The 22,740-nt window shown below is 30.9% G+C and overlaps 1 protein-coding gene across 2 annotated transcripts; it reads left to right on the top strand.

Moving 5' to 3' along the window:
- The first annotated feature begins 10,130 nt into the window (after positions 1–10,130).
- On the top strand, positions 10,131–20,334 carry LOC126881074 (uncharacterized). 2 transcript variants are annotated; one of them, XM_050645110.1, is made up of 4 exons: positions 10,131–10,196; positions 15,658–15,706; positions 15,960–16,394; positions 20,209–20,334. In XM_050645110.1, the coding sequence occupies exons 1-4, from the start codon at positions 10,191–10,193 to the stop codon at positions 20,217–20,219; spliced, it is 501 nt and encodes a 166-aa protein (XP_050501067.1). In that variant the 5' UTR covers positions 10,131–10,190; the 3' UTR covers positions 20,220–20,334. The 2 variants fall into 2 exon arrangements, with proteins under 2 accessions (XP_050501067.1, XP_050501065.1); XM_050645108.1 differs by lacking the exon at positions 10,131–10,196 and adding an exon at positions 11,311–11,511.
- Positions 20,335–22,740: the final 2,406 nt, after the last annotated feature.

Below are 22,740 nucleotides of genomic sequence, written 5' to 3'. Positions count from 1 at the left end.
AACAAAGGTGACATGATGCCAACTTGCGCTTTTACCCTGGGGGTGGATGCCACCCCTTTTCTTGGGTGAAAATTATTTTATTAAAAATAATACCACAAATCGATAAAGGGACAAATTCTAAGCAAAATTTGTTATATTAAGTTATTAACGTAAATCAATACTTTTTGAGTTATTAAAGATCAAAGATTTTATTTTTTCGTAAAAAATTCATGTTTTAAAGCACTTTTTCACGTATAACTCAAAAACTATTAGCTTTCACAAAAAAGTTATTTTTACCAATTGAAGACAATAAAAAATTGAATAGACTATTCGCTCAAAGTACTAAACTGATGTTAATTCAAAGTGAGTTATGGGTAATTGAATGTATATTTTTTTCGATGAGTATTCAAATCTAAGTATTCAAGCTTAAATAACGGGAAAACGATGCATTTTATAAAATATACCTGCTAAACACTTATCAAAGTACTCCATAATACCTAACAATTGAGCTCCAGAAGAAGTTAATAGCATCAAAATTAAACAAGTGATGATGAAACTAAGAGAACCCTTTCGAATTTTTTAGGAAAAAGTGAAAAATAAAACATACGTCATTTCCACAAAAATTAAAATTTATAGTAATCCTTACAAAAATTTCACCCGTGTTGAGCTGGCCCCCCCCACTTGCAAAAATTAAAAAACAAATAGCCCTGATTTATGAGCTATTTATGAGCTCTCATATTCCGCAAACTAAAAATTTTGAGCTCGTTCCACTGAGCAGGAATTTAATACCCTAGTGGGGGGGCTGAGTCAGCCCCCCCCCACTACTTAAAAATAGGAATATTAAATCGGTTTTTGCGGCAGAATTACGAGCTATTTATGAGCTCTTGAAATTATATAGTTTCGATTTTTGAGCTCATCCCCTTCACCCCCAAACAACCCTTTAATTGATTTAACTTAAGAGAAAGATGCTGAGAAAACTTAAAATATATCGTATTGCGAATATAATTCCTATAGCTTATATACTCTAAGAATAAACTATTAAATGAAGAGCATTTCGATTATTGAGCTACAACCCCTTCGCCAGAAAACCACCCTATCTTCCCGGCTTAAGAGAAAGTTGTATTTAAAATGCGTTAAACTAATTATTTGGCGACTACATATCATTTAATAATTTATAAGCTTCCAAATTACGCGCATTTAGATCAGTAAATTGCAATTTATTTTGTATAGTGCAGTCACTGAAGGTAAAAATCAACGATTACCTTCAATTTCGGTGAACCTTAATCGATTTTCACGAAAATTGGTCAGTGGTTAGAGGATACGTCAAGAAACAAAGGTGACATGGTACCACCTTGCGCCTTTACCCTGAGGGTGGATACCGCCCCTTCTCGGGGGTGAAAATTATTTTATAAAAAATAAATGCACAAATCAATAAAAGAACAAATTAAAAGCAAAATTTATTATATAAAGTTAATAAAATAAGTCAATACTTTTTAAGTTATTAAAGATCAAAGATTTTAATTATTTGTGAAAAAAATGCATGTTTTGAAAAGGTTTTTTGTAAATCACTGAAAAACTTTAAGTTTTCACAAAAAAGTTAATAGTAGTTTAATTCGTATAGCTTATATTATAAGAATAAACTCTTAAGTCACGCGTCTTTCGATTATAGAGCTACAACCCCTTCGCAAGAAAACGACCCCATATTCCCGGCTTAAGAGAGAGTTGTTCTTAAAATAATTTAAATTAATTATTTGGCGACTACATATTGTTTAATAATTTATAAGCTTGCAAAATATACGCATCTCAATTATTGAATTGCCTTTTCTTTCTATAGTGCAGTCACTGAAGGTAAAAATCAACTAGTACCTTCGATTTCGGTAAATCTCCATTCATTTTCACGAAAATTGGTGAGCGGATTTTGATACTATCAACTTTTTCTGCATCTTATTTTTCATAGGTATTTCTAAGTACTTTGACAAGTATTTAGTACCTAAGTGTTATAAAATGCATCTCTTTCCCGTTATTTAAGCTTGAACCCTTAGATTTTAACAGTCGCGGAAAAAAATATACATTTAATTACCAATAACTTACTTTAAATTAACATTAAAGGGTTTTTCAAGTAAGAAATTTATTACATTTTTTATTAGCTTCAATTTTAGTGATGAAAACTTTTTTGTAAAAACTTACAGTTTTTGAGTCATTTATGAAAAATCGCTCTAAAGCATGCATTTTCTTTCCAAAAATTAAAATATTTGATCTTTAATAACTCAAAAAGTATTGATTTATTTTAATCACATTATATAACAAATTTTGCTTACAATTTGTCCCTCTCTCGATTTGTGGGGTTATTTTTAATAAATTAATTTTCACTCCCGAGAAGGGGTGACATATACCCCAGGCTAAAACCCCAAGTTGTTATTGTCAATTCGTGAAAATAAATGGAGATTTACCGAAATCGAAGGTACTAGTTGATCTTTACCTTCAGTGACTGCACTATAGAAAGAAAATGGCAATTCAATAATTGAGATGCGTATATTTTGCAAGCTCATAAATTATTAAACGATATGTAGTCGCCAAATAATTAATTTAAATTATTTTAAAAACAACTCTCTCTTAAGCCGGGAATATGGGGTCGTTTTCTTGCGAAGGGGTTGTAGCTCTATAATCGAAAGACGCGTGATTTAAGAGTTTATTCTTAGAATATAAGCTATACGAATTAAACTATTATTAAATTTTTTGTAAAAACTTAAAGTTTTTCAGTGATTTACAAAAAACCTTTTTCTACAACCACTATTCAAAGTGCACTTTTCTGCACGGTTTTATGTTAGCAAACTTGATATTTTCTCACAGTATAAGATATTTGACATTAGTGTGCAGAAAAGTGACGTTTCTGTGCCGCAAAGTGACGTTTCTGTGCCGCAAAGTTCTTTTCTGCACAGTTGACTACCTCATTCTGAGTAACGTTATATTCTGTTTACATCCGTGGACTACCGCATTCTAGTAACGTTATATTCTGTTTACATCCGTGGTTAAACTTTAGACAAATATATAACCTATAAGACAATTATTATATTTAACTATAGCATAGAAACTAAATTATGGATGTTACAACTGTTTTATTTTACAATTTTATTCTTATTAAACATTTTATAATTATCAAATAACCAATAAGGATTTAGCAACCTGTGCAAGAGACGTCGAATAAAGTAGGTTTTGTGTAAATCCGTGACTGCATAAATATAATGTCAATAATGTGTAATAATTGTTTAAATTTAAACAAATTAAGGCAGTGCATTAATTTTTTAACTGATTTCTGTGCAATTTATTTAGGTATAAGGAATTTAAATTGATTAGTAGGTATTAATTAAATACAGTTTAAAATTTATCACATAGGTACCTATTATAATTAATCGTCGTTTGGAAATTGTGATTTTTATTTTTAGGAAAAACTGTGCTTGTAGAAAAAGTATAGTGTGAAACACGTGCAGAAAGGTAATTTCTCACTCGTTTGAATTGCGGCACTCGCTTGCGCTCGTACCGCAACTTTTCAAACTCGTGAGAAATTAGTACCTTTCTGCACTTGTTGCACAATATACTATTTCAAAACATGCATTTTTTTCACAAATAATTAAAATCTTTGATCTTTAATAACTTAAAAAGTATTGACTTATTTTATTAACTTTATATAATAAATTTTGCTTTTAATTTGTTCTTTTATTGATTTGTGCATTTATTTTTTATAAAATAATTTTCACCCCCGAGAAGGGGCGGTATCCACCCTCAGGGTAAAGGCGCAAGGTGGTACCATGTCACCTTTGTTTCTTGACGTATCCTCTAACTACTGACCAATTTTCGTGAAAATCGATGAAGGTTCACCGAAATTGAAGGTAATCGTTGATTTTTACCTTCAGTGACTGCACTATACAAAATAAATTGCAATCTGCTGATCTAAATGCGCGTAATTTGGAAGCTTATAAATTATTAAATGATATGTAGTCGCCAAATAATTAGTTTAATGCATTTTAAGTACAACTTTCTCTTAAGCCGGGAAGATAGGGTGGTTTTCTTGCGAAGGGGTTGTAGCTCAATAATCGAAATGCTCTTGATTTAATAGTTTATTCTTAGAGTATATAAGCTATATGAATTATATCCGCAATACGATATATTTTAAGTTTCCTCAGCATCTTTCTCTAAAGTTAAATCAATTAAAGGGTTGTTTGGGGGTGAAGGGGATGAGCTCAAAAATCGAAACTATATAATTTCAAGAGCTCATAAATAGCTCGTAAATCTGCCGCAAAAACCGATTCAATATTCCTATTTTTAAGTAGTGGGGGGGGGGCTGACTCAGACCCCCCACTAGGGTATTAAATTCCTGCTCAGTGGAACGAGCTCAAAATTTTTAGTTTGCGGAATATGAGAGCTCATAAATAGCTCATAAATCAGGGCTATTTGTTTTTTAATTTTTGCAAGTGGGGGGGGGGGGCAGCTCAACACGGGTAAAAATTTCTTTGTATTTATTAGTATAAGTAATGCATTTAGCAATTTTCACCGGTTTAGAATGCATATTTTTGAGAAAAAGATATAATTTAAAAGAATCAGAATTTTTAAAATTATCGTCATTTTAATTTCCTTTTGATAATAACTATAAAATTACTCAATATGCGTAAAAAATGGTAATTAACCAAATATTAGTTTTTTGTATCTCAAATCTTATACCTGTTTTACCATTTCCATAGGGTGAAAAATAACCGAGATAAAAACGTTTAAAGCTTAAATTTTGCTGCGAGAACCATGTAACCGTGGCCATTTAATCTTTGATTTTTAAAAAAGTAAGGGGTTTAAAAGATTAAATTCAAAGCATTTTAATAGCCTTTAGAATTACCTTTCAAACCGTTTTTAGGTGAACGTGATATCTTAAAAATTAACTGAGTTATTAAAAAAAAAAACGATAACATTTTTTGGAAAATTTTTTAAAAGATATAGTTTGAAAAATTTTTGGAGCATAAATTTTAATGCTATTAACTTGTTCGGTATTAGGATATTGATTATGTACTATAGAAAGGAACTACAACGTTAACGGGGTTTTATTATTTCATATGGTCAATGAATCTCTATATATGAAAAAACCGCGGAGTGCTACCCTTTAAAGGGGTGCGTTTTTGAGTAATGGGTGAATTAGTCCCTGGGCACACGTTATATTAGGGTGAGTTCTATGCACTTTTGTTACAAACACGTCTACATAAAAAGTGTTCCTGGTTAAATTTCCTATCTAAATTTAACTTTTTAAAGTCAAAGATACTTTTTTTTTACAAAAATATATTTAAAAGAAAAAGCACAAAGGAACCCAAAAGAAAGGAATTTTGTTTTGTCCCATAACTTTTGTCCACAGGCATATAGGTATAGACATTGCTTCACAGAAAAAAAACTTACATATTTTGTCTTTAAAATGATGTTTGGTAGCGGTCATTACGATTTACAGTTTTCGAAATATGATTTTTCAAAGTTCGCCACTCACAGCAATTTTGGGCAATTTTCCTTGTTATTTCGCAAATCTTGTTCTGTAACTTTTTTCTACGTAACTTTAGGCATAGGCAATGGTACATGTAAGAGGAATAGAAATCAATTACCTTTAAAAATATTCTACTGTATAATGTTGTACGACTTCATTTAAAGAGGTTATCTTTTTCAAGGCTTTATACTTTTATTGAGTTTTTATATTTTTTACGATTATTTTGTAAATTTCCCATTATAACCTTTTTTTCTACATTTAGGTATATATTATATAATAAAAAAGATAGCTTATTCTGTTTACTTTAAAATGGTGTATTATAAAAAATTATAGGATTATTTTTGAATAAGATATGCTTTTTCAAAATGTAATAAGTACTTGCAAAGCTTTTTGATTTTAGGATTATTTTTTAAATTCCCCATTATAACTTTTTATGTGATTGTGTGTTATGATTGAAGCTTATTTTTTATAGGTAATACTTTGGATCCACTTGACTCGGTCGGGCAAACTTCAAAATATGGATTAATTCCAATATTTATTGTCAAAGCTCCTGCACCACAAGCTTTGCTTGAAAAAATAGCATGTAAATGTACCAAAGGATGTAAAAAAACTGCGGTTGTAGGAAGATAGGAATTAGTTGTTCATGAGGTGTCAGAGGAAGTTATTGAAGCTAATAATAACCAAGAGATGGACTTTGATTTTGAAAATTTTTTAAATGTCAACGTTTAAATAATTTTAGCTAAAGTGATGTTTTCTAAGACTAATGTTTATGTAATTTTTGTAAAAGAAATAATATTAAATAATACAGGTAAACAAATATCAAAGAATCACTCGGTTTCCATTACATATTATTTAAATGTAGATGTTACACCATTTTAAAGAACAGAAAGTAAGCCCTCTTTATTGAGCAATATATAGTATATTCATGTACAAGAAAAAAAGTTATAATGACAAATTTCAAAAATAATCGTAAAAAATGTAAAAATAATATCTTTTTGTATTAGGTATTATATAATATATAATATATTAATAATATTATATATACTATATATAATATAATATTATATAATATATAATATATTATATAATAATGTTATTTTATTTTTATATTATATTATAAAAAATCGTTAAAAGTATAAAACCTTGAAAAACCATAATCTCTTTAAAAAAAGTCGTACAACGATATACAGTAGACCATTTTAAAAGTAATTGACTTCTATTCCTATTACGTGTACCGTTGCATATACCTAAAGTTACGTAGAAAATAGTTACAGAACAATATTTGCGAAATAACAAGGAAACTTGCCCAAAATTGCTGTGAGTGGCGAAATTTGAAAAATCATATTTCGAAAACTATAAATCCTAATTACCTCTACTAAACAGCATTTTAAAGAAGAAATAGGCAGATTTGTTTTCTGTAAAGTAATGTCTATACTTATATCCTGATGGACAAAAGTTATAGGACAATAAACAAAATTTCTTTCTTTTGGGTTTCTTTGTGCTTTTTCTTTTGAATATATTTTTGTAAAAAAAAGTATCATTGACTTTATAAAGTGATATTTAGATAGGAAATTTAACCAGGAACAATTTTTATGTAGATATGTTTGTACCAAAAGTGCATAGAACTCACCCTAATGTAACCTGTGCCCAGGGACTAATTCACCCATTTCTCAAAAACGCACCCCTTTAAATGGTAGCACTCCGCGGTTTTTTCATATATAGATGTCCATTGACCATATGAAATAATAAAACCCCGTTAACGTTGTAGTTCCTTTTAGCTATCTTATTTCGAATATAATCAATAGCCTATATCTCATTTGATAGGTATTTCTAAGTACTTTCACTAATGTTTAATAAGTTTATTTTATAAAATACACCATTTTCCCGTAATTTAAGCTTGAATACTTAGATTTGGCTACTCGCCGAAAAAAATATGCATTCAATTACCTATAACTCACTTTTAGTTAATACTAAAAGGTATTTTAGTAAGGAGTTTATTTAATTTTTTATTAGCTTCAATTTTGTTTATAATAACTTTTTTGTAAAAACTTATAGTTTTTGAGTTATCTATGAAAAATCGGTTAAAAACATGCATTTTTCTTACAAAAAATTAAAATTTTTGATCTTTAATAACTTAAAAAGTTTTGATTTATTTTAATAACTTTATATAACAAATTTTGCTTAGAATTTGTCCCCCTATCTAATTATGGGGTTATTTTTAATAAAATAATTTTCACCCCGAGAAGGGGTGGTATCCATCCCCAGGGTAAAAGCGCAAGTTGGCACCATGTCACCTTTGTTCCTTGAGATATCCTCTAACCACTCACCAATTTTCATGCAAATCGATTGAGGTTGAACGAAATCGGAGGTAATAGCTCATATCCACCTTCAGTGACTCCACTAATACTTATCGAGAATGTTTTTAAAAAAGGAATTTCTCTCCCAACCCACTTTATGTATCTGCAAACCACCATCAATAACAAAGTGGCTCCTATGATTCTTAATACAGGGTCGTTCTATTGGTGTAAAGGCATATTGGTGTAAAGGTGAATAATGCCAATGGAAAAGGTGCAAAAATAGTTTATTAATAGCATAGGAAAATTAAGATCACAATAAATTGTATGAATAAAAATTTATAGATAGAATAAGTAGTTAGTAATAGTAAGCCTAACGTTTTGTTCTTATTGTATCCCTATGAGCATTCGAGAATCTGGTTAAGTTTGGAGAGCTGTTAAACCAAGATAATTAAATAATATTAAACAACTTTATACTGGAAATTGTTAGTTGAAAAACTCTACAAAATTGCTATTATGTCATTTTATTGTAAAATGAACGGAAAAAAAGTTATAATTTCCAAAAGGAAACTTGTTACAAAATTTTATCTTATTTTTGTTTATAACTTTTTTGTTGGTTGCTTGAAAAGTAAATAATAAAAAATTATGGAAAATTTAGTTTGCTATATTTTATGTGTAATTAAATTTTCTGTATAGAGCTGCTAGTTTACGAGATACAGCGCGAAAGCCTTTTGCACCCCTTTTTCCAAGATGGCGGCCGGGGGAAAGGGGTGGCGACCCACAAACTTGAACTTAAGCTTCTACTGTTCCCCCCTTCACATTAAAAAAATAAAATTGACTCCTCTAAGAAATGCAACCCTAAATGTAACATTTCAGTAGACTGTGGGGCATTTTAACCATTTATTATAAACTAAATTTTCTTATTTTTGTTAAGTAAATACATTATATATCATATATGTAAATACATGTCTTTTGATATCCCATCTAATATTAACAAATTAAGGATCACTTTAGATTATTATGTCTTATTTGCTAAAAATTATTTTTGATTTAATATCTTTGTGGCCAACCTAACAAAATTTCACCTAATTGTTGTCGCAATATTAATGTTTGGATAAGGGCCGGTTTCACCAACAACAAATAAATCGTTGAATGATTATTCGTCGAATAAAAATTAGGCGATTATATTGTTATTGTGTTTCAATACAATTTTGATAATTTAAAGTTAAATTGACGATATTTAAAGCGAGGTTAAATTATCAGTTTATTCGAAGAATTCATATTTATTTGATAAATAAATAAATTAAGTCTTATTTGACGTTCGTGAAACATATGTTTGTCAGTTTTATTGGTCAAATAACTTTATTCATCGAATAAACTACTATTTGTCGTTGGTGAAACCGGCCATCAAAGAATCACGAATAACTGACAAATTAAAGCAACTAGGTATAGGAAATTAAGAAATAATTAAGTACCATAAAATAGCTAAAAGTTCGTTATATTACTAAAATGCAGAATGTTTTATTTAAGAAAACTCTCATTCAGAAAATTTTCATTCCGAGTTTCGATCAACCCTATATACCAAAATGAAATATTTCTATGTATAAGTAAATATATATACTAATGTAAATAGTAAATAGTATATACTAATGTATAAGTAAAAATCGCTTTAATATAAATAGATTGTTTTATATCAAATCACAACAATTCTACGGGGTATTAATTTTGCTACTAAATTATTTAAAAAATTGCAATGATCTTTTATACCATTCCGTATAACATTGTAAAACCTTCGATGCCCTCGGAAATGTAAAAATATACTGGTTGTTCCATTAAAAAAAAGATAAAAGTTTATTCCACCCCATCACTATTGATGGTACTGTAACGTACGGTTGTATATTATATATTATTACAAAAATCAAGGCAGCAACCTTACAATTAAAAATTCAGTGTCAATAATTAATCTAAAAAACTTACCTTCAAATGTAAAACTATTTTACGCTACACTACATCACAAAAAGTTTGCAACATCCGTCAGAAGCTAGGTATGTTAGAGAATTGCTCCTTTTTTTGCCAAAAAGAAGAAACTTTTGAAACCAATCACCCCATTAAAATGACAATAAAGAAGTGAAATCGAGGTGCATCAATAAATGAGTCTGCGGTCGTACCGGTAAAAATGGTGATAGAAGTCTAATTTATTACTTTAATCTAAGAAACATCAACAAAAATCATGACATTTGTAAATAAACAGCAAAATTATTCAAAATATCAAAAATTTGGTAATATCGTTGACCTGTCATGTCAACTAAGGGGGCATGCATTAGTTGAATTTGGTAGGTATATAAACCGAATGGCTTCTGAAGAAAAGTATAGTCGAGTTTTTTAATCTAAATAGTAAACTCACTAAAATGAAGGTAAAAAATATTCGAAATTACCATTACGTTTTTAATTGTAGTGATTAGTTAGTGAAGAAAATAGTAAAAATAGTGTGCAAAGTTTACAGTAATCAATCGTAAATTCAATTTAGATTGACGTGTTATTTATTATTAATTAATATAGATTACTTCTTATTTTTCATTTATTATTTTATTATATTTGTTTTCGTTTTTTATTCATAAATTGGGTTATCTAAACTAGTATATGGATATTTTGACTAATTCTTGTTTAAAGTAATTCTTTTTTTTTTCTTTATTTTCTATGACCTCGTGACTTCCACCTCACAACTTCTTCTTCTTCTTAACATGCCATACACTATATCATTACGGTTCTGTTACATAAGGTTCTGTTCTTGAGGTCGGCGTCATACAGCTCGTCTGTGTTGTGTATTCCTGTCCATTCTTTAATATTCTTTAACCAGGATAGTTGTTTGCGGCGGACTCCTCTCCCACCTTCGATCTTCCCTTGTAGGATTAACTGTGGTATTTCATATTTTGCTCTTCTTAATATGTGTCCAAGGTAATTAATCTTACGTTTCTTAAATAATCTAAATAGTTCTCTTTCCACGCCAGCTTTCTTAAGGACGTCATCGTTTCGAACTCTATCCACCCACGGTATGCGCATCATTCTTCTCAATGACCACATTTCAAATGCTTCCAGTTTGTTGACTGATGTTATTTTCAAAGTCCACGTTTCCATGCCATAAAGCAAGATGGACCATATGTAGCACTTGACCATTCTGTAGCGTATTTAGAAATTGGCTTGCCATTTGTATTCGGGTTTTTATTTCATGTGGGTCCCATTGGTCATTGATTGTGGTGCCAAGGTATTTAAAAGTTTTCACGCATTTTATACGATCGTCACCTATGCATATTATTGGGTCTTCTGGAGGGTTTCTGCTAATGGCCATATATTTCGTTTTCAAAATGTTGAACCATAGATGTTGAGGCCATAGATTTTACCTATGCTATTCACCCTATCTAATAATAACTGCTGATCTTCCAAATTGTCGGTTATAATCACTGTGTCGTCCGCATAACGTCACGTCGGTTGCTAATTGGTATCCTTAATTGGTTCACCTTAATGCCTAATTTCGTGCTTTCTAATCAGAGACACGTAAAAGGATAGACTTGGCAAGGGATATGCCACTCAATGCATAGGGGTGTAACGTCGACATAGGATTGAGAGGTCTAGCCACCTTTGTCAGTCACATGTGCAGGATCGTTTGGTTAAATGAGATAGATAGACCACCGATCGACTGTTTCCATGCTGTTTCCGCGTTACGCTTTTTTGGTGAGTATGCCGAGTCTACGCTTAATATGTTAATGTTTCTAATGCTTCCGCGAATATATTTACCTCACAACTAAGTTTGGTTAATTATTTCTTCCTTTATTCTGATTCCAGTTGATCATTCTATTTGTGATCGTGTAGAGTCAAGCAAGTTTTGGTTAGTATTAATTCTTTATATATAGTGGGTAAGTTGTTCAAGTTTTGTGTTGTTTCAATTGTTGTCAGTGGGTACTGTAAAATTCATTTGGTTACTTTCTACCGACCGATCTGGTTGCACCGATTCGACAACTTACCTCTATTCCTCTCTGTCTTGAGCACTCTCCATCCAATTCTCCAAACCCATAGCTTTAAGGTATCCTGCTATATTATGTCGCCAACGAATCCGAGGGCGTCCACGTGGTCTTCGGTTTGGTAGTTTACTTATGTGACTGTTTTTAATATTAGTAGATTTTTGAGCTTTACTCCCTTTGCTTGTGAGATCTTTTATATTAGTAGAGGATCCGACATAAGGTCGATCTGCGCCGATCTGTTTAATAAATAAAAATTATTGGATAGGTAATATTATGTTAACAATTATAAAAAACAATATCGTTACGATATAATTTTGTTCTGACTATAATTAATTAATAACTAAAAAATGACATTTTTTTATAAATTAAAAAAAAAATCGACCCTGACAGATATTTCAGATTTTTTAGATCATTCTAAACAAAAAAAGGCCCTTTGTGATTTTTGTCTTAAGTTGATTATTTTCGAGTTAATAAATAATTTAAAACTGAAAAAAGAACGAAAGATGACGATTTTCAAGGATCAAAAACACAAGTTTTTTGTAAACATTATTTCTGTAATCATCAAGTAGGTACCTAAATTCAAGTTCAAACCTTCTTCTATCAGATCCCGATTTGCCATGTTTTATTCTAAAATAATAATATATTTTTTAATGGGTAATGAGGAAGATTCCTTATGGGAAGACGGGCGGGCGGGCATTAACAACTAAAAACCCTTTTTTAAAATGAAATAAATCTGAAATACTTATCAAGAACTGCATAGAATAAGGTTTGAACATGAATTAAGGCACTTTGTAATTTTAAAATTGGTATTTTTTACTTATATTGTTAAGGCTTGACAGTCGCTCATCTTTTGTTCTTTTTTTCAGTTTTAAATTGTTTATAACTCAAAAACGATCAACTCAAAGAGGAAAATTACAAAAGACCTTTTTAGTTTGTAATGGTCCAAAAGATTTTAAATAATATCTACTTTTTTGTGTGCTACTTTTTTTATAAACAAAATGGCGCCGACAAATCGTATTTTTTTTCAATTATTGCTCTATAACTCGGAAGATTTTAGCTTTACACCAAAAACACTCAAATAAAAATTCACCCCAATTTAATTCTACATAGTGGCAAGATTTTCCCGATTTGCTCCGACGAAAATTTTCCTCGGAAAATGTGGGTTTTCCCAACAAAATCTCGAATTTTCAAATAAATTTTTTGGGCCAGTAATTATTTATCAATAATTATATAGCTTGGTGAAATAAAAGCTTTCTTGGTATAGATTATAAATTCAAAAGCCGGTGAAAATGAAACGAATATTTTAGCAACAATTCAATTGTTAATTAACAATTTACAGTCGCAATAACAACCAAAATAACCATGAGACATTGATCAAACTTAGAAAGATTATAAAGGTGTGATGCCTATTTAATATTTTGTTGACAAAATATAAATTTTTTCATTTTTTTGCAAAATCTTTAAATGTTTAAAAAAATTGTTATAAACAAATTAACATTTCTCAGAAATTGTTTATTATATTCTAATTTTAAAAAATACTTAAAATGCGTATTTCATAGGTCTTGAAAATGAATGCTTTAAAAAATTTTTACAACCATTTGCAAAAAAGTTATGAAACAGCAAAATAAATATACGATTTCTCCGTTGTTTATAATTTGTTTTAATTGTTTCAAAGCTTAAATGTGAATCTATGGTACAAACTAATTACTCACAAAGAATGTCAAAAATTAGTGCAATGGTTATATTTTAATCAAAGATTAAAAATACTTTTTTTTGTAATTTTTAGCGCAAAAGTAGGCCTGATACAGAGTCGGAGCTAAAATGTTCACTCGAAGCGACTGACACGCAGCATACATTATTTATTAAAAGTGTACGTTGCACGGCCGGTCGTCGCTCCGAGTGAAAATTTTAGCTACAGTACTGTATTAGTCTACTTTCACCCATGTAAATTACAAAAAGATATATTTATAATCTTTAATTAAAATATAACCATTCAACTGGTAATCGATATTTTTTTGTAAATAATTAGCTTGTACTTTAAACTCACTTATACGCTTTGAAAGAATTTAAAAAAATTATAAACACCGTAGTAATCGTATGTTTATTTTGCTGTTTCATAACTTTTTGAAAATGGTTGCAAAAAAGTTTTAAAGCATTCATTTTCAAGATATTTGAAATACGCATTTTAGCTATTTTTTAAAATTATAATATAATAAAAACTTTCTGAGAAACGTTAATTTGTTTATAACTATTTTTTTTAAACATTTAAAGATTTTGCAAAAAAATTATATTTTGTCGACAAAATGTTAAATAGGCATCTCGTCTTTATAAGATTTCAAATTTTGATCAGTGTATCATAATTATTTTGGTTATTATTGCGACCATAAATTATTAATTAACAATTGAATTGTTGCTAAAATATTAGTTTAATTTTCACCAGCTTCTGGAACTATAATCTAAACCAAGAAGGCTTTTAAGTCACCAAATTATTTAATTATTGGTAGATAATTACTTATCTAAAACTTTCTTTGGAAATTAAAGATTTTGTTGGGAAAACCCGCATTTTCCGAGGAAAATTTTCGTCGGAGCAGATCCGCAAAAACACGTCTCTATGCAGAATTTAATCACGGTAAATTTTTATTTGAGTGTTTTTGTTGTAAAGTTAAAATCTTCGGAGTTATAGAGCTATAATTGAAAAAAACACGATTTTCGGGCGCCATTTTGTTTATAAAAAAAGTAGCACACTATCTGAGGACTTTGCATACCTATATTATTAATATATAGGATCTTATAATTCGATTCCAGCAATAAAATTGCTGGTAAATAACTTTTCCCAAAAATGGCCTATTCTCCGATAATCAGGCCAGACTAATAATGAACTTCATTATGATACAGATTTTCATGATGATACAGATTTTTAACCAATATAATCGCGACATGACATTCGCGATAAAGGTGGCACGCGCACTGTGACTAATGTCGAGTCAAATACATACGCTTTGACAGTTCTCACTATGTAAACAAACTGACTAATTTAAAAGTTTGTCAGTTACAAAATTAATAAATTTGAATATTTTTTTGTTGTGAATGATCATAGATAAAATCATGTATACAATTTGCATTTAATTATCATTATGAAGCTCGTAATCTATATACTCGCCGCTACGCGGCTCGTTTCTTATTCGTCTTACTCGCATCATAATGACCATCATTAAATGCTCGTTGCATAATATACTATTATGATTCTATAATAATTTCCTGTGTTCTTCTTAAAATTTTTAGAAACTTGGCGTTAATGTCCTTGGCAAATTTCAATCAACTTATTTATTTTAAGTTCGAAGCTCTTCTATTAATAATAAGCGATCTAATACATAATAATTTTTGAATAAATAAGTTATTTTAGACAAAATTTTCACGTTAAAAGTTGAAAACTTCTGATCACCGAAAGTAAATATGATGAAGCAATAGAATTCAACTCTAATGATAATGAAAATTTCTTTTGGACTTAAATTCATGTAGAGGTTAAATCACGCAAATTGATCATGTGTTATTTGTTGAATAGCAGATATAACACAAACAATAACACAAAATATAACAATAACACAAACAATAAAAGCAGGATAAACTGCTATAATAATTAAGTAAATATGTTTTTTCTCGTTCTCTTGAAACCAGTATTAAAATCTGTTAGTTTCCTAACTTTCTCTACATAAATTATACTATTAAATTCGAATCTGTGTTTTGTTTAAAATTTGTTTTTGTTATATTAATTTTAATTTAAGTATACATATATTTTATTCTTATTACCATAAATTTATTAAGTTTAAACTGTTAATAATATTTGAAAAACAATTTTTAGGCTTTCCTGGGGGCACTGGTATTCGCAGTTTTGGCAGCCTATAGCCAAGGTAATATTTTAAAATTAAAATTAAAATATTTTTTAATTATATATTTTTATCATTACACATATTTCGGCAAATCCAGGAAAATAGCGTACCTTGGAGATATAATGAGGCACTACAGTATAATATTCTTATAGACCTTGGGCCCAGACTTTAAAAAAAGAATTATCTCCCACATGAGACTTCGTTGATGAGTTTTATAACAACATAATTTAAAATATATTTTCCTAATCCCTTTTTAATGCTCTTTCTGTTTCAGCTGGAGTCTACGGCGGTGGCTATGGAGGTGGCTATGGATATGGCGGCGGTGGTTATGGAGGTGGATATCCAGGTGGTTATGGAGGTGGATATCCAGGTGGTTATGGAGGCGGATATGGTGGATATGGGGGCTACGGAGGAGGCATTGGAGGAGGTATTGGAGGAGGTGTTGGAATTGTCAAAATAATAAGTGCTGGACCCCCACCTCTACCACTACCACCACCACCACCACCACCACCACCACCAGTCAAAATCATCAAGATCGTTAACGGCGGTGGCTATGGAGGCGGTTACGGTGTTGGAGGAGGTTATGGATATGGAGGAGGTTATGGAGGAGGCATTGGATATGGCGGAGGCGTTGGATATGTAGCTCCCCCACCACCAGCTTTCAAAGTTGTCAGAGTTGTAACGACTAGTGGTGGCGGATGGAACCCAGGTAATTTTTTATATTTTTCATAAAAACATAAAATGAACCTCAACCTCTTCAGTTAAAGACTTAAAAAGGCAAACACATTGTAAAATATATCACTTGAGAAAGGCACTTTGCCGAAAGAGCTGTAGTAATAACATAGTTGTGATAAATTTTGTGGAAGTATAGAAAAACAAACGTTTTTCAGTGTTTTATTGTGAGATAACATGAACTTCCATCAAGTAACGGTCGAATCCATCAATTATAAAATGAAATACTTGAAAATTTAAAGATTGTATACCACACCACTAATATGGCGTCACTAATGACAAATCAAAGTAAAATTTGGAAAGTAGTAACTTTCAAACGTCACGAAAAAGATGAAATTTATGGTGTTGAAAAAACATATCGTCTTAATATTAATATAGTTATTTTCCTAACAAGTGCAGAATGTCATACTTTTCTGCACGCCACTGCAGTTTGCCGAACGACGCGAAGTGGGAGTTTATGCAAGAGTTAGGAACAATATTTTTTCTACGAGCATTTAAAAAATGACCAAATCTTAATCAATTAATTTAATTAATATGATTATTTCATTCATAGGAGATTCTGACCAATAGAAAGCTACAGACATGCAAATTAAGGTGATAATTTTTGATAATCTCCCGTCGTTAAGCATATTACGTCAGATGCCCTTCGTTGCTACGAAAAAATACATTCAGTGACATTAATGACAAATGTTTTAAAAATTATAAAAGTGATGACTTTCAACCGTCAAATACATATTTATAACAACTGTGTGTTTAATTTCACTAATTGGTACTTACATATATAAATTACAATAAAATTTTGGTTTTGAACAGTTTTATTCATGAAATAATCGCAACAAATTGCACTCGAACTCTAAAATTAATATAGAATTTTTGCCCTCGTGACACTTTGACATAATTTCACTCGCCTTCGGCTCGTGAAATTAAAACTTCCAAAGTGACACTCGGGAAAAATTCAATAGTTTTAGAGCTCTTGTGCAATTACTACTTAAAATACATACACAAATTAATTCGTTGACAAGGTTGTGAAAACCGAACTTTCAGAATAATTGGTTAGCATGACCACGATCTTGGTTTCCAAGACGAAGATTCAAAACCACTGTTATTGTCTACTGATTTGACTTTCAAATATTATGTCAAAATAATTTTTTTTCATCGAATTGCCGCGTTAATTTCATTAAAACATGAACACAATAAGATACATTTGAAATAAATTAGTAAATAATATCTAAATATTAGTTAATTGTTCGTATTATAATTATTTTAAGGCTATATTAAAATATCTAAATTTAGTGTGGAAAAGTAGTGCGGAAAAGTAATGCGGAAAAGTAAAACATTCTAAACTAAAACACGTTCGCGAAAGTAGACATTTTTGCACGCTCGTAGAAAAAATACTTTTCAACAAAGCAATGACTAAGGCCCGCTTGCTCATTCGGAGTTCAACTCAAGTTCAGCGCCATTACCGAGTTCAAGGCATGAAGTGCGTACCACCGTACAACGAACTTCATGCCTTGAACTCGATTATTGCGCTGTACTTGAGTTGAACTCCGAATGAGCAAGCGGACCTAAAGCGCTGGTTTCCTCGAAAGCGGCACCGACAAACTGCGACCGTAGCACTGCGATGAATTACGTCAGGTTACGGTGAAAAATTCAAGATTCTTCACTGGGGTAATGGAATGTGCAAGCTCAGCAAGGGGTGGCTTCCAACGCATCCTTGGAAACCACCGCTAATGTTTTGCATGGTACAGTTTTCTATGACGTCATTCATCGCATTGTTACGGTCTCAGTTTTTCGGCACCTCTTTCGAGGAAACCAGCGCTTAAGTGTTACTTTGACTCTGCTCCGTCGGAAACAACAGTTAAAAGACTATTCTTCTTCTTCTTCTTCTTCTTCTTCAACCTGTGTTCGTCCGCTGCTGGAGATAGGCCTCTTCCAGGCCTATACGCTAGCTTTAAATAAGATCGTACAGACACAATTTGATGTTAAACCAGCTAAATTGCCTAAATTTTACATAATAATGAGCAATTTTTATTTGTTTATGACAGAAAATGTATTAAAAACAAGTTCTGTCTGTAATTACAGTCGATGAAAGTAACCAAGTAATAATGTACAATATAAGACACAACCCTGTTTTACATTTTGAAAATTGTGAAAATCTATTTGGCTACAACTATATTTAAAAAAAAATCTGAGAAACCAGATATAAACTTGCCTACACAAAATACAAAATGGTGAAAAGATATTTGGTAAATCCAAAATGAAGATTTAAATAGATACACTGAGTTCCAGAAGGTATTCAGATGGATGCTACAAATTTTCAAAAATATATATGAGGAGAGAACTGTTTAATCCAAGTCATACATTATGGATACAAGGCAAGGATTAGAATATTTAGAGAACATTACAAAGTGCTTTCGATTTCTTCTTATTTTATGTAGACATAACTCTGTTTGTTTTTTTTTTCAATATGCCTCCAGTAAATTGTTGTTCCATTGTTTTCGTGGTCTTCCCACTGATAGTCTTCCTATTGGGAACCGTCAATCGCCGTCCTTACTATTCTATTTGTTGTTATTCGGCTTATGTGGTCGTTCCATTCTACTCTTCGGTATCTTACCCAGTTATAAATGTTTTCTACCTGGCATATCCTTCATTTTTAGCTCTGTCCCTTAAAGTCTTACCATAGATTTTTGGAAGGGTTTTCATCTCTGCTGTTTCTAGAATTATTTTTGTCTTCTCTGTGTTAGGTGGTGTTTTTGCCGCGTATGTCATTACGGGTGTGATGATTGTTTTGTAAATTCTGCTTTTCATTTCTTTTCCGATATTTTTATTTCTAAATATTGTTTCACTAAGGCAACCTGCGGCTGCGGCTCTGTTTGCTTTATTAACTTGATCTTCCACTTTTGTTTCGAGCCTTCCGTAGTTTGAAGTTTAGATATTTAGGGATCACAATATCATCACTTATTCTATTATATGACCCTCCAGCTCTAATTTACATCTTGGTAGATTTGCTGTCATAACCATGCATTTTGTGTTTTTTTGGGGAAATTAACATTTTAAATTTTCTGTTCGTTACATTAAATTGGTGCAGCATACGTTGTAAATAATCTTCATTTTGAGAGATTAGTATTGCATCGTCTGCATAGCAAATTATTTTAAATTGTTTTTCTCCCATTTCGTATTCTTTTTTAGTTCTTATTTTTATTATTTCATCCATGATCCCATTGCCAGCTTCAATTGAGTCAGTTAGTTCTTCCTCTACTTTTAGTTTTATTGTGTTGTTCCGGTAGTTATAGTATTTTTACTACAAAAACGTTATTACGAAGGCAAAATTTTTGACGTAAGAGAACTGTCAAAACATTAGAATGTGTCTTTTAATTATTGCCATGTTTATAATAAACATATCTAATAATGAAAAGTCACGTTCTAATGTTTTGACAGTTCTCTTACGTCAAAAATTTTGACCTACGTAATAACGTTTTTGTAGTAAAAATACTATATTTTTGATTGTTTTAATTCTAGAGGTATCTCTCTGGCATATAATAAATGGATATTGTCCTGTATTATGACACTCTCAAATGCCTTTTTAAGGTCCACGAAACATAAATATGCCAATTTGTAGTATTATAACGATTTGTCTTAAACTTGCCTCAGTATAAATATAGCGTGTGTAAAAGTGTTTTCTATTTCTAAGACATACTTAAGAATATTAGGAAAATATGTCGTTTTTTGTAACCATAAAAATTTCTATGAAAATTTATCTTTCTTCTAATCATGCATGTTTTGTGTTTCAGGTTGGTGGTAAATTTACTTAATTCTGCTCAGTTCTTTAAAGCGATTGATCAACGAAGAAGTAAAATGCCAAAAAAGCTGTAAAAATTGTAAAATATAATTAAGTGATAATAAATGTATATTTTTTATATGATGATTTTTTTTTTGGCTATAAGTTAGGTTAACCGTACATATCATATTAGGATTTAGATTTCATATTGAAACATATTTTTGAAAAATCTAGAGATTCTCTCAGAAGTGTAAGAATACCAAACCTATATTGCAGTAATCTGAGTAAAGAATCTGCAAAAGAAATTAGATGAATAGGGCAAGGAGGGAAATAAGTTTCTATTTTTAAATTAGGTGTTTGGGTTAGGTTCGGTTAAAGATCGTTTTACTTTAAAATACTCGAATTTCGAGATTTGTTCGAATATTTCGTCGTTAATTTCTAGTTTCAGATATTTGGGATTTTATGCATCTCGGACAGGGTTACATGCATGATCTTCAAACTAAACTCAGAAACCAGAATAACGATTGTGCAGGCTTATGTTTTAACCAACTGAAAAAGCAACTGATACTGAAATCAATACTTTTTACGAAGACCTTCAAAAAGCTATAGACGACAACAATGAAACTAAAATAATAATGATGGCAAAACGGTGCCAAAATCACGATCGTTTCACCCCTTACTTTTTTTTAATTATATCCGATTTTATAAGACCGTATTTATTGAGCGCCCCCGGTATAAATATTCTATCTCTGAGGATCCCATTTCGAAAACCGCTGATTTTATTACATTATTATAATCATCGTTTTTATCTCTCTGCTCTAAGTTTTATTTTGGAGTGTTTATAGTAAGTCCGCCGATAAAGAATTTAATTATCTGGCAGGCGACGAACATATTGAAGAATGTTTATTTTATAGCTGGAATTATTTATATAAGCCGATAAATGCTTTGAATTTCTTCTTCTTCTTCCTACTTTATAAATAGGCTCAATGGCTGTTTTACTTCGGTTTTTAGCCTCAATTGACATTGTCTGACCATCTTTTCCTCGGTCGTCCCAATGATCTTCTTCCATTTAGCGATTTGTCTCTTGCTATTCGTACTATTCTATTTTCTGTCATTATTTCTATGTGTTGATTCAATTATATCTTTCTTCTTTTGGTCTTTTTGGCTTTGAGTTTGCAGTCAAAAAACCACAGCTGCATTATTTTGTATTCAGTACAGTTGCGTGTGAACTTGTTGGTAACTTGTTGGTCGGGTAACACCTGACGTCTTCATTTATCATTATTCTATTGGTTCAAAAGTTGATGGCTACTTTTGTAGGCGTGAGTGAAGACATACCTATTTTACTTTCTTTATTGGTCTGAAGGGACTGGAAGGAATATTTGATTTTTTTAATTGGATAGTGTGAAGTTGGGGGTTGCTGGACGAAGACACTACCCCGAACAAACAAACTTAAACTTTTTTCATAAACTTTATTCTTATAAGGTTAAAGGTACAATTACAATTACGTCGACCGACATTATCGTTATGATAGGTCAAGGTGACCCATATCTCGGTAACTATATCTCCTGACTAAGCGCGACAGAGTGCAACGAACACAAAAGATCTCTCAGGTACTCAAACTTCCTATTTATATCTATTATATTAAAAACAATGCCCATATGTATCACCATATATGGTTATACTATACGTATTTCAATAATGACGTGTGCTTTGTTTGCAGTCTTTCGAATGAGTTGAATACTTTGAACTTTGCTACTGTCGTAATAAATTATACAAATTGCAACTATAATATTGACCTTATTTTTATAACAAATAAATTAGGAAAATTCCGTGAGGGTTGTCGTGTACCATCACATCTCTCTGGGCGGGGAAAAGATGAAAGTATCCTATGATCGAAAAGGGGTGGTACTGTGGTTCTCAGGATACAGCCAGTTTTCAGTTTTAGTTTGGACAGGAATTCAGTTCTTAGAGAAGTTTTGATTCAAGCAGTCGAAGTAACAAGTTATCTTTATTAATGACATCACTAGTTTAAAAATCGATGGAAAAATCTTTCTTTTTGCTGATGATACCAGTATCACTTAGAACAACTCAAATATTGCAACTCTTCATGCTACTATAACTTCTGATCTACTTACAATAAAAACCTGGTCTGACTCTAATTTACTCTCGTTTAACGTAGATAAAACAGTAGGATTGTCTTATAAAGGAGCTCTTCAACCCTTACCTCTTAATAACAGCCAGATCAGTACTGTTGATTCTGTAAAATTTCTTGGTATTTTTTAGACAGCAACCTTAAATGGTCCCTCCATATCGATTTGTTAAGGAAGAAACTATCTTCAGCTTGCTATGCTATAAGATCTGTTTCGAATTAACTCAATTTAGCATCTTCCAAAATAACATATTTTTTTTTGTTCCAGCCACATCTTCGTTACGGACTTCCTTTTTGGGTACAGCTGGGTTCTGGTACAGCTGCCCAATTCGATGTTATTTTCAAATTACAAAAAAGAGCAATAAGATATCTGTTTGGCCTCAGAAGAACAACACA

The sequence above is a fragment of the Diabrotica virgifera genome, chromosome 1 (assembly GCF_917563875.1).
Source record: "Diabrotica virgifera virgifera chromosome 1, PGI_DIABVI_V3a".
Classification (NCBI taxonomy): domain Eukaryota; kingdom Metazoa; phylum Arthropoda; class Insecta; order Coleoptera; family Chrysomelidae; genus Diabrotica; species Diabrotica virgifera.
The sequence above is the reverse complement of the archived record's forward strand: the minus strand, read 5'-3'. Positions and strand labels throughout refer to the sequence as shown.

Bases quoted from the DNA above. Each gene is read 5' to 3' on its own strand.
- LOC126881074 (XM_050645108.1), top strand. From the start codon at position 11,485: ATGCTGTTTCCGCGTTACGCTTTTTTG. The intron at 11,512-15,657 runs GTGAGTATGCCG...AACAATTTTTAG, and splicing joins TTCCGCGTTACGCTTTTTTG to GCTTTCCTGGGGGCACTGGT. The intron at 15,707-15,959 runs GTAATATTTTAA...TTTCTGTTTCAG, and splicing joins TTTGGCAGCCTATAGCCAAG to CTGGAGTCTACGGCGGTGGC.